At 44.1% G+C, this 12633-nt stretch overlaps 1 protein-coding gene across 1 annotated transcript in view; it reads right to left on the reverse strand.

Moving 5' to 3' along the window:
- Positions 1-8085, reverse strand: part of LOC145401973 (lysosomal alpha-glucosidase-like) — a 33018-nt gene extending 24933 nt beyond the window's left edge. The window contains exons 1-4 of the mRNA XM_080274077.1: positions 8003-8085; positions 7492-7505; positions 6224-6353; positions 4169-4302 (exon numbers count right to left, since the gene is read on the reverse strand). Of these exons, the coding sequence (XP_080130203.1) occupies positions 4169-4302; positions 6224-6353; positions 7492-7505; positions 8003-8085 (361 nt within the window). The remainder of the gene's footprint in view (positions 1-4168; positions 4303-6223; positions 6354-7491; positions 7506-8002) is intronic.
- Positions 8086-12633: the final 4548 nt, after the last annotated feature.

Here is a 12633-nt window from a genome sequence, read left to right on the forward strand (position 1 = left end):
TCTCATTCTTGGCCTCCCCCTCCCTCTCTCCCCCTCCACTTCACTCACATACACTCTCCTTGTCAGTTTCTCACTCTCCATCCCCTCCACATGGCACCGCTTCTTGTTCCGTAATATTTTGTTACAGGATTCATTTCTAAACTGGATATAAATACTGCCAGTGATATTGACAGAAGGCTTAAAGATTATGACTGGATGAAGGCCTACTTAACATACAATAGTACACCAAGCCTGCTCTATTATTTCTTTCACTACTGAAGATATTACGTCCAGATATGTTGTGCTCTGATTAAAAATAAATCACACTTCAGTAATGAGCCATGATTCTTTTATGCCTATTACATTGCAATCTTCAGCAAGAACATAAGCCTCTAAATAAAAAAATTTATTCCATAAGCTACACAAGCAAAGCCATAATGTGCTTGCCTCCATTGGTCTGTCTAAAGTTTATGACGTCTATAATGACTCGTCTATAGACCTCGTATGGTGAGTGATTTTTCGCCAGAAGTAAACGAACTGCTTTATTAAACAGACGACCGAGACGAACAGAACTAACCAAGAGTATGTGGAGACAATCATGTGGAAATAGAGACCGCTGCTTATACAGGTTATTCCTGGTGTCAATGAACTCAGTACCCTTCTGTAAATAAAGTGACGATGCGATTATTCAACCTGAAGGTCTTGCAACAAAAGACATTGCTTGCAGCGATCCCGGGGAGTACACCTAAAATTAGAACGTTATTGGTGTTTGTATTGTAACACTGACTCACCAGAAACTTGTTCGAGAGCTCTTCAGACTGGGTTCGCACTACATCATTGGTTCCTATGTGGCTGATGATAAGACTTTGTTTTTTTCCGCAAGCCGTAACAGTGTCCACAGCTTCAGTTACATCATCAATCCCAGTACCCATAATACACAACATCGCTTTCTTTTACTTATTGCTCTGCCGCAAAATTCCACAAGCTGACCACGAATAATAGTCCCACATCAATCGAACCTCATGGGTATCTTCTTCAGCATCAGCTAGAATCTGAAATTTAGTACGTGTGGTGATGGTGACAGGTATGATGTGTCGTGTCCTTGTTATCCTCATACCATTTCGCACTGGCTGGAGCTCATCCTTTTCAGCAGGGGGTTGATTAGTTTTAGCAGCAGGGGACCACGTCATCAATGTCACCTTGGACAGCACCAGCCCTATACCAAAAGGTGTTGCTTCGCTACTCACTGTGTGAGGAGGATGGGTGTGTGGGGGAACATTTATATGGAGGGACAGGCGTGTGAGGGTTTACAAATTTATGAGGGGGTAGGCGTAGGTCAGGTATGAAGAGTAACAGCTACAAAATGGAAGGCACAACTCAACCATATCTGAGGCAATATGTGCGGGAAGGATGTAGTTCATGGTTAAGACAAAGATGGAACAAGTATGGATCAAGAATGAGAGGATTTTAAGAAATGTGTGATACAAGTAAAGAGCATGTGTGAGACAAGTGTTTTTCAAACAAGTGTGCAACAAGTATGGGACAAGAACAAGAGAACTTTAGGAATATGTGGCGCATTCACCGTCACTACTCGTAGTTTCTTCACACCGTATGGATACTGTGTCAGAACCAATGAGATTCTCCTGAACTACTGAACAATAATGCAATAACATGGAATCTTCCTTCATTAGTATGAAACCCCAGGAACACAAAGGAATTATCGACGGGAGCCGTATACCAGGCCTGACCTATGCCCCTCCTGACCTGAACTATTGCCCTTTAAAAATGACCAATAATCCTGGCCCAACGACCTGACTTGACCAAACCTTTGTGCTGTAAGCCTTATGTCCCTCCAGACCTAATCTATGCCCGTCCTAGTCTCACCTTCGCCATTCATGACATTATCTATGCCCTCTCTGACCTGGCCGATGCCCCTCCTGGCTTGACCTGAGCCCTCCTGGCTTGACTATGTTCCTCCTAATTCCCAAGGGCACAGCTGATGGTCTGAGAGGGCTTGAGCCGGGAGAACAGTTTTCGTCCGTCCATCCGCCTGACAACGCTTAGGCTACCGGTCACAGTCAGACTGATTCCAATGACTGAGGTGCGATTTTTGTTTTTTTGTTTTTTTTCATTTTTACAAGAATATAATAATGGTGGTCGGTAGTGGCGACCATCATCCACTCACTTGATGTAATGCTACCTACTTCTTCCTTCACCTTTATCATTCTTTTTCTGTGTCTGCCCTTCTCTCTTCCTATTTCTCACCATCATCCACTCACCTGATGTAGAGCTGCCTATTTCTTCCTTCACCTTGATCATTCTTTTTCTGTCTGCCCTTCTCTCTTCCTATTTCTTACCATCATTCACTCGCTTGATGTAATGCTGCCTACTTCTCCCTTCACTTCTATCATCTTTTTTTCTGTGTCTGCCCTCCTCTCCTATTTCTCACCATCATCCATTCACTTGATTTAGTGTTGCTTACTTCTTTCATCATGTTTATCATTCTTTTTCTGTGTCTGCCCTCCTCTCTCCCTATTTTTCCCATTTTTCCCGTCACTTTTTATTACTCTTCTTTTCTTTTCAGGCGGCTTACATTGAATGACAAGCCTAATGGTTTCCTGTAAGCAAGGAAACCATTTACAACGCTGGGTGGTAACCGTATAACCAACCCATACGTGTTCCCTAAGTGTCAACAACTGGGTTGGTGGAGGGTTAGTGCCCTCCCCGTAAGCAACTAACTTAGACACAAACGGCCACCCCTTAAGGAATTATGGCGTCTGAGTATAAATAGACAGATAATCATGTCATTAATATAATTGGAAATGACGTACAAAATGCAGTAAATTATCTCAGCATCACAATTTTCATACAGTGCACTAGATTCTGGCAAATTGCAAAAACACTTAAATGTCTGCCTGTGTCGTTTACTCATAAGGTCATGGAGACAAGCGCAGCTGTAGGTATGAGGTAAGTACTTCTGTGACAAAGGTAAGTAGGTAAACAGGGAGGTAGGTGGGGAGATAGGTAAGAAGCTGGGTTGGCAGGGAGGTTGCAGGGATGTTGGTAGAGTTGCAGGTGGGCAAGGGGACAAGTGGGAAGTCGAGTGAGTGGGTGGGTAGGTAGGTAGGTAGGTAGGCAAGTAGGTAGATAGATAGGTAGGTAGGTAGGTAGGCAGGCAGGTAGGCAGGTAGGTAAGTAGGTAGGTACGTAGGCAAGTTGGCAGGCATGAACGAAGGAAGGTAAGCAAGGAGACTGGCAGAGGAGTATGTAGGGGAGTAGCCGGGGATGTAGGTAGGGAGGCAGAGAGATGGACAAGGAGGTAGTGGGTAGAGAGATAGGTAGATATAGTAGATAAGCAGGTAGGTAGGTAAGTAGGCAGGCAAGGGAGGAAGTAGACAGGGATTTGGTAGGGAGGTACGCAAGGCTGGGAAGTCGGCAGGGAGGTAGGCAGGCAGTGTGGCACGTACAGATTCAGGTGGGTAGGTAGGTAGGTAAGTAGGGAGGTAGGTAGAGATGCAGATAGACAGGATTGCAGGTAGGGAGGCGAGTGGGTATGTTGGTAGGTAGGCACGGAGACAGGTAAGGATGTAGCCAGGAATGTAGGTAGGCAGGGTGGTATAAGGAGGTACGGTAGGTAGAGAGGGAAATAGTGACAAGCAAAAAGAAATGCAAGTTAATCTTTTCTATTCTAAAGGAATAATTTTCAGCCTACTACCTCCCGCTTAAAGGATTACATTGTCTAACATAGTGGGCTGCAAATCCTGTGGTCGCTGGGTAACGAAGAATCCGCTGTACACGGTAAGGATTCTACAAGCCTTCGTCTTCGGGACCTGGTAATGCGTAGTTAGTATCTGATCTGCGCCCCTCTTAACCTAGTGCCCCCCCCCCATGACCTGACGCAACTTGACCTAACTACCTGACGACTTAGCCGAAGTGCATAACATGACGTAACCTGACGTGACTTATGACCCTCCTAAATTGAGCTATGCCTTCCAGAAATAACTATGTCCCTATAGATTTGCTATGTGCCCTCTTGACCTGATGTGACAACCAAACCGATTAATTCTAAAGAGACAAAATTTGTTTCACTTGATCGAATGACCTAACCTGACATGACCTTACTTATGCCTCTCCTGATCTCACGTATGTCCTCCTGAGTTTGGCCCCGCCTGACCTGACCTGACCTGACCTGTGATGGAGTGCGCCATATCGGTCCAGTTGGACCTGTTGTCGCCAAGCCAGTGCCCAGACCACTGGCCGCTGCCCGGGAAGGTAGACCGAGTCACCACCAGACCGCGCTGACCAGTAACACTCTGCACCACTCTGTGGTAGACAGACAGATATTGTATATCAGAGGGTCCCAAACGGAGGAGAATATCCCCCTGAGGGAAAATTTGGACATTCCAGGGGGAAGGGAGGCATAAACATATAAGGCCAAAACTGACATTGTAAATTTTATATTGTACTTTTGGTTATAGATTTTGTTTATTTTATGGCCAAATGCTTTTTTGGCTTTAAATCTGCTTTCTTAAAAAGTAAAGTTAGAATTTTTGTCGTCAAATAATTAGAATGCTATATAAAAGTACAAAATCTCTTGAATATTCTCAAAACTCTGTAAAAATATGTATAATACTGCTAGATTCCTTTCGGTTACAAGTTAAAAAGCACCGCTAAATGGGGAGAACAACTCTAGGGTCTAGAATTATTTAAGATTAAATTTCCCAAAGGGGTGGGGGAATTCCCCATTTTGAGAGTAGGAGGAGATCATCAAAGATATTCTCGCAAATATGGAAAATGACCAGCAAAATTTAGGAACCTCTGCTGTAGACAGGGACAGATACGTAGGTAGGTAAGTAGGCAGATAGGTAGATAGGTAGATAGGTAAACAGACAGGTAGACAGACAGACAGATAGGTAGGTAGACAGAGATAGATCTAGAGAGATAAAGATGGATAAATATACAAATGGATGGATGACTGGATGAGTGAATAAATTGACAGATAGACTAGTTGGTATGTGGGTAAGCAGGAAAGCAGATGGGAAGGTAAGAGTAAGTTGCCAGGGAGGTAAGTACCGCCCAAAATGATAATTTGTAAATTTTTCGGCCTGGTATTTTGGTAATCACGTGATGGCAACACTCAAGTCTCTATGGGTGTTGCCATCAAGTGATCACCATAATATTGTGGCAGAACCTGACCGAGAAAGGTGCAATCTTTTGTTTGTGATTGTACAGCAAGTAAACGGGGTATGAGAGAGAGAGAGAGAGAGAGAGAGAGAGAGAGACAGACAGACAGACAGACAGACAGACAGACAGACAGAGACAGACAGACAGACAGACAGACAGGCGGACACAAAGTCAGAGACAGAGAGACAGAGACAGACAGACAGACAGACAGAGACGGAGACAGACAGGCAGAAAGAGACAAACAGGGACATACAAAAAGACAAACAAATACAGAGAGACAGACAGAGACAAAGCCAGAGTGACAGACAGACAGACAGACAGACAGAGACAGAGAGATAGAGAAACAGATAGACAGAAGGGGGTGAGATCATGGGCACAGGCAATATAAGGAAAACTAAAACTTGCACTATGAGCGGTCTTCTTTAAGCTCAATAAAATCATCTGCTGGTGATATGAACAGAATAAATAAGATGGCCGTTTACTAAAGGGGAAGGTTTAAGGGAGAGATAGTGTCCAGACTTATCGAATATACTGTATCTTACACGAGATGCAAGACAGCCACGAGAGCTACTGTAGTTCGATTTCGTAGCTGTTGTTGTTCAAAAAAAAAAAAAAATCATGTTATTACCTAAATAACTAAGAGAACTTCAGGATTTAAGAACAGGATGGAGAGATGGAATTTGCAGATTTGGTTGGACTGGGTGGAACAGACTAACAGCCAATACAGTAGGTCAGAGTGGAGAAAGATGAGACAAGACTTCGCCCCACAGTAGACTAACTTGTGCTGTTGCTCATGATGTGTTTGATGCAGAAAGATAAATACAAAGCAAACCTATCTTTGAGTCGTCTCTTTCTGTGCCCACCAGTCCAAAGGTACAGACTGATAAAAATATTCATAAACACTGAGGCAAACAGTCTGACATAAGTGGATAAGCATAGACCAGTTAAAATTCAGTTAAAATAAATTTATGTATATCGACTGAATTGTGGGTTTAGGATCATGGGAGGGGAAGTTCTGCGAAGTTCACTTCCCTTGTAAACACAGAGACAGCCTTCATACCTATATGTTGGCTCAGTCTGTGCCCATCCGTATAGGTTGTGGACGTCATAGTGGGTGAAGTTACCATCTTGGGCTGACAGGCACAGAGTCTTGTCGCTCATGCGGTGTGAAGGACCTGCAGCTGCCGCCTCTGTAAGGGTGTATGGCGTAAGAATAAAAAAATAAAAAAAACTGGAAAGATGCAAAAAGTTTCCTTCCCAGAGAAATATCGATTAACAGAGCCAACATCCATATCCGTTTCGAAATACATGGACACATAGCCTTTAAAAGACTGTCGGGATATGGTTAAAAGGACAGGGAGCCAGTGGAACAAAGCTCCTGAGCTGACCATTACAGTTTACCGAAAAGGTAAAGGGGGATTTTATGCTTCGGTCGTTCTCAGCCTATGGGTGTTCTGCTGGTGAATATGGAAAACTGAGTATAAGTGCATTCTTATTTATAAGTCTTGTGAAATTTCCTGACAACATATATGACACTGCTTAGAACATCAAAGTATTAGAAACTTCTTCATAATGCTCCAAGTTTCTATCAAAATAAATAAATCTGCTCCTCAGTATACATTATTCCTTGTCTAATTGCTATTCAGTTTAATATAATAATAATTACTGTCTGTTTTGTCTTTGTACTGAAGTAAATGAAAATGACCTCTTCGAAGTAGCACCGCCTTGCCCTGAAAAAGACGCTTGTGCATCCCAGTGATCAGCGAAGCTGGTGTATACTGGTTAGGTACAACTGTACTGGACAATTTCACTGTTAGTGATCAGTTGTAAAATGTTCCCCCTCAAAGTAATCACCTGAGCCGATTCGGTAAGATTTACTGGGTCAAACTTCCCTTCTAAGCCACTGTGACAGGTTCTTCCAAGTTATACCCAGCAGTGACGAAGTAGCTGATCGTGGCGGGTATCAGACTTGTTCCAGAACATGAGGTGGTAAGTATCTCTGAGAAAGAAAAGCTAATCTCCTTTGGAACTTAAATATTGGGATTTATAATGTCCAAAACCTTGATGCTAGATTTTCTATTCTTCTTGAAGCACTGAGATAGGTCTTACTGAGGTTAGAAGATCAGGTGGTCACGTACTGTACTACAGAGATAAACATGAAAGTAAGTATCATTGTGCAGGATTTCTGACCAATAAATACATAAATGACAATCCTGAAGAATTCTCTGGGAAAAACGAAAGAGATGCATGCCTAATAATAAAACTGGACAAGACATGCAAGATAAATGTAACCCAGGTCTACACTATGATGAATGAACACAAACTCACCTGACAAAAGTATTCTGAACAAAAACTCACTGGGCAGAAATTCGACTAAATGCAGATGACAAAAAGCTCACCATAAAAAAGTTCATTAGCATCTCTTATTAGGAATGGTATAGGAAGATACAGTATGCAGTTTTTGATGGACAATGCCCTTCTTATCCACCATTCTGTACAGTTACTGATAACATTAGGAAGGATGACGTCCGAGCCAACTATATGGTGTCGCATGTAAAGAGAGAGCATCCTCCAAGTAAATGAGTAAAGGAAAAAATATGTGGCTTTTAGAAACTTTTAAAGAACCTATTCAAAGATTTGTTCACTGACAGAAACTCGACAGGAGTGTTTCTGAGAGCTGTTGGACACTGCTTCCATTTCTAAACACCTTAGTATATGAAAAGATACGACTTTTTCACAAAAGGTTAATTTTATACTGCCAAGCCATTCAAAGGATGATCGACTGCCTTTGTTATCACGAAAGTTGGAGCGACTGGGGAGTCGGCATAGCTGGACTCACTGAAGTGAGGCGACCTTGGGCATGCTGAGATCATTAGTGATGGTTACAGGTACTACTGGTCTGGCTGTGATGATGATGCCCATCTTAGGGGTGTCGCTGTGGCAGTTGCTGTTCACTTCATCTCTTGTGTCAACCGTGTTACTCCGGTTGATGAACGTATAATGTTGGTTAGACTGAAGCACTCCTTGGGCTTCATCTCTCTTATTGCAGTGTACACTCCAACTGAGATGAGCGATCTTGAAGAAAAAGAGCTATTCTACACCAAACTTGACTCTTTTGTGGAACAGTGCCCCTCGCAGAATACATGCCTGGTCTTCGGCGACTTTAATGCCGATACTGGCAGTGACAGGGAGGACTTTAGGGACTGGGTAGTCCTAATGGCTCTGGAACCAGGAATGCCAATAGCTCTTACCTTCTGAATTTCGCCAAATCACGTAAGTAAATAATTGCTGGATCCCGGTTCCAGCAGCCAAATATTCACCGATGGACTTTGTATCCCAATACCGTAGGTTGCTAAGGAGATTGATCACATTTTTGTTAGAACTCACTGGAGGATCCTTCAGAAATGAAGGGTTTTCAGGGGTGCAGAGTTCTTTGCTACTGATACCAGGCTTGTTGTTGCTACTCTAAGGCTAAAAATCAAAACTGAGAGATTCTCAAGATGCCATCAATCTTGAGAAACTCAGGGATGAGGAATACAGTATGCAATGGCAGTCTCAGATCGGTTTGAAATGTTCAGTGTTGCTGAGGATCCTGTTGAACGATGGGATACCTTTAAGCAGCTGATGACTGTACTGGAGACTGCCCGAGATCAAGGAGGGGATTCATCTCGCAAGGGACACTGACCACAACTGAGGAGGAAAGAGGAATAATCCCCTGAGCTAGACCTTATTAGACCATATAACCCTGCTAGGGTGGCGGGAGAGCGCTATCCCTCCCAGCACGGCGCCACCAGGGCGGGGCGCGAACTCTCGACCTCACAGTCTCAAGCCCGACACCCCACCAATGAGCTACTGCGCTCCCCCCAACAACTGCGGAGAGTTGTCCTGCCAGACTGGCTGAGGATCGGGAACAGCACAGACTTCTGTCTTGACAGGAACGAGTTTCACTGAGAAGGGACAAAGAGAGGTATGTTAGGGAAAACACTGAGGACATGGAGGACTGTATCCTAGCTCTTCGAGTTCTTGTGGAATGCCATCTTGAGTTTCAACAAGGTCTGCTAACAGCCAATGTGGATCTCAAGAAGGCAATTGACTCAGTAAATCGGGAGGTACTATGGGAACTCCTGCGACTCTGTGAGATCTCCCCAGGGATAATCTGACTGATCGTTGGCTTGTCCTCAAATGCTGAGAGTGCTGTAAAGTGTGTGAGGGGTGGGTGGGAACATCCAACTTCTTCCCAGTAATTTTGGTGTATGATAGGGAAGTGTCCTTGCTCCCACAATTTTCAACACATGTATGGACTGGGTACTGAACTGGGCTGTGAGTCAAAGTCACTTTGGGGTATCAATTGGCAATTTCAGGGTTACCGACCTTGACTTTGCTGATGATGTTATCCGAGCAGAGTAACTGGAGACACTACTGAGTGCCCTCAAGGAATTTAATGAGAATGTGAAGCTATTGGGATTAAAGGTCTCTTGGACCAAGACCAAGGTCCAGGCATTTGATGGCTTGTTGGATGAAGCAGTTCAGTCTGTCCAAGCATGTAATGAGGGTATAGAAGTCTTGGAAAGATTCACTTATCTTGGTAGCGTGGTCCACAACAACAGTAGATCAGACAATGAGATCTCTTGCCATGCTGGTCCGCTATTCTCACTCTCATTCCTCTGTTTCTAATCTCTTTCCTCCATCTCCCCGCTTCTTCCACTCCCTCCCATCCACTTTTCCCCCTCTTTCTTCCTTCTGTTCGTTTCTTCCCTCCTTCCTTCGCCTCTTCCTCCTTCCTCATTCCCTAATGGCTTCATTCCTCGTTCTTCGTTTCCCTCCACTTCTCACCCATTCTCATTACTTAAATTTTTCACTCTCTCCCCATCTCTCTCCCCCCTCCGTCCCGTCCCTAACCCCTCTCCCTCCTCTCTCTCCTCCCCTCACTGTCTCTTCCTATCTTTCCACTTCATCTCTTCACTCTTCTCTTCCAATCTGCACTTCCTTTTTCTCGTTTCCTTTCTTCTCTGCTGCCTTCTTTTTGCCCCTTTCTTTCTCTTCTTTATTTCCCTACCTTTCTCCCCCTTCCTTCCTTCCTTCCCTTCCTTCTTCCATATTTCCTTCCTCCTTTACATGCTTTCTCTTCTTCTTTTCCTTCCCTCTGTCCCTCTCGTTAATCCCTCCCTCTCTCCCTTCCTTCCTCCGTCTTTCATTCTTTCTTCTTTCCTACCCCCATTCACTCATCTTTCATGCTATCTCTACATCCTTCCCCTCCCTTTTTTCATTTCTTCCATTTTTCACTTTCCCCTTCCTTTCCTCCAGAATTCCCAGTTCTACATTCCTTCTTTCCTCTCTTTTCCTTTTCCATCCTCCCCCTTCTCTCACTTGCCACTTCCCTCCTTTTTTTCCTTCCCATTTCCCTTTCCTTTTCCTTTCACTCTTTTCTCCTTCCCTTCCTTCCTTCCATCTATCCTTTCTTTCCTCTCCCATCCCTTCCCTTCCTTCCGTCTCCTTTTATTTTCTCTCTCTCCCTCCCTTCATTCAACTTAACTTTCCCGCCATCTCTCGTTTCTTTTCCCTTCTCTCTCTCTCTCTCTCTCTCTCTCTCTCTCTCTCTCTCTGACAATTCTTTCTCTACACCTCCTCCACTCTTTGCTCCCCCCCTCCTCCCTCTTTCCCTTCCCCTCTCTCCCTCCCCTCGTGACATACAGAAGGCTGCATCCAGAGTGACAGGTCGATTTTTTCCTCCCGCGTTTTCCTCCCTCTCTTTTCCCTTTTTCCCTCACTTAGCTCCCTCTCTCTTCCGCTTTTTTCCTCCATCTCTCATTCTACCTTCCCTTCTTTTCTCTCTCTCTCCTTCTCTAGCTCCTTCCCTGTCCCTCCCTCCCTCCCTCCCTCGTTTCCTCTCTTTCCTCCTGTTTCCCTGTCTCGCTACTTCCGTCTCTCCTTAGTTTCCTCCTCTCTCTCATTTTTCTTTGTCTTCCTTGATTCTTTTTTCCTTTCTGGTTCTCTCTCTCTCTCTCTCTCTCTCTCTCTCTCTCTCTCTCACACACACACACACACACACACACACACACACACATAATTCCTTAATCCCTCTCCTCAATCTTTTTCTCTTTTCCTCTCGCTTTTCCCTGCCCTCCTTCCCCTCCTCCCTCTTTCCTTCCCTCCTTAATTCCATCCTCCTTTTCCGTTTTTCCTCCCTCCCTTCCCCCTGTCTCCCTTTTCTCTTCTTTCTACAGTCCCTTAATTTCTTTCTCCAGTCATTTCACTCTCCTCTTTCCCCTTCTTCCTCCCTCATTTTCCTTTCCTTTCCCGTTTCATTTCCTCTCTCCCTCTTTTTTCTCTTTTTCCTTCCTTCTTATCCATTTCCCTCCCTCCTTCCTTTCTTCTTTCCTTTTCACAACTCTTTATATTTTCCTTCATTTCACTCTTCCTTATCCCTCCCTTGTTTCTCTTTTCCGTTTTCCCCTCCTTCCATTCATCTTTTCCTTTTTCCCCTCCCTTATTCTGTCCTCGGCGTTTCCAAAGCAGACTATCGAAGTGTAAAGACCAAGCAGGAATATTAGACGTGTCGATTGGGCATAAAGGAACTCCACTTTTTACTATGTCTTCCTCTTAATTCCATCGTCTACTTAAATAAATATACAAGTATGTAAGGAAGTCTATTTATCTATCTATTTATTGCCAGACGCCTCAATCCCGTTTGGGGTGGCCACAAACAAATCGCCTCCAAGTCGCCCCTGTCCCCCGCCATTTCACTGCCCTGCTCCCAACTCACACCCCCTCTCTCATCGCCATACCTCTCCACCCCATCTCTCCATCTCATCCTCGGCCTCCCCCTCCCTCTTTCCCCCCTCCACCTCACTCACATTTTCACTCTCTTCGTCAGTCTTTCACCCCTCCATCCTCTCCACATGGCCAGTCAAAATGATTAATTAATTAATTCATTCATTCATTCATTAAATGAACAAATAAACTGCTCAATGTTAGGGTGTGTACATTAAGGTGGTGGTGGTCAGGTATTTGGGGATTACATCTACCATTCGAAAGGACGTGGCTCGACCTCGGGGTTGAGGCGAGAGAACTGTTTAATCGGAATTTCGTTGTAGCAAAATTGATTGCTTTTCCATAAGAATCACCGATATGAAAAGATTTCATTCACCTTGAGCATGGAAGGAATAGATGGCTAGCCTATACCTAACCTCTCCAGTTAGAACAGTGTGTCCTCAACTAAACTGCTGAATGCAGTCGTTAAAGAAAAGGAAGCAAGAATGTAATATAAAACGCATGCCCACACTAAAGGGGATAACATGAATAGCTGACATAACAGGATAAAATATAGACCTGCTTCATATGGCTTCGAACCATACAATAAAGTATTTTATTATTCCTCAATATGGAGAGAGAGAGAGAGAGAGAGAGAGAGAGAAGACCGTGTGTAAATAATTTGCGTGTGAAATAGATCAGACCAAATTCGAAGGCTTT

Source organism: Coenobita brevimanus, chromosome 57 (assembly GCF_032717465.1).
Source record: "Coenobita brevimanus isolate Jiangsu-jjx chromosome 57, ASM3271746v2, whole genome shotgun sequence".
Lineage (NCBI taxonomy): Eukaryota > Metazoa > Arthropoda > Malacostraca > Decapoda > Coenobitidae > Coenobita > Coenobita brevimanus.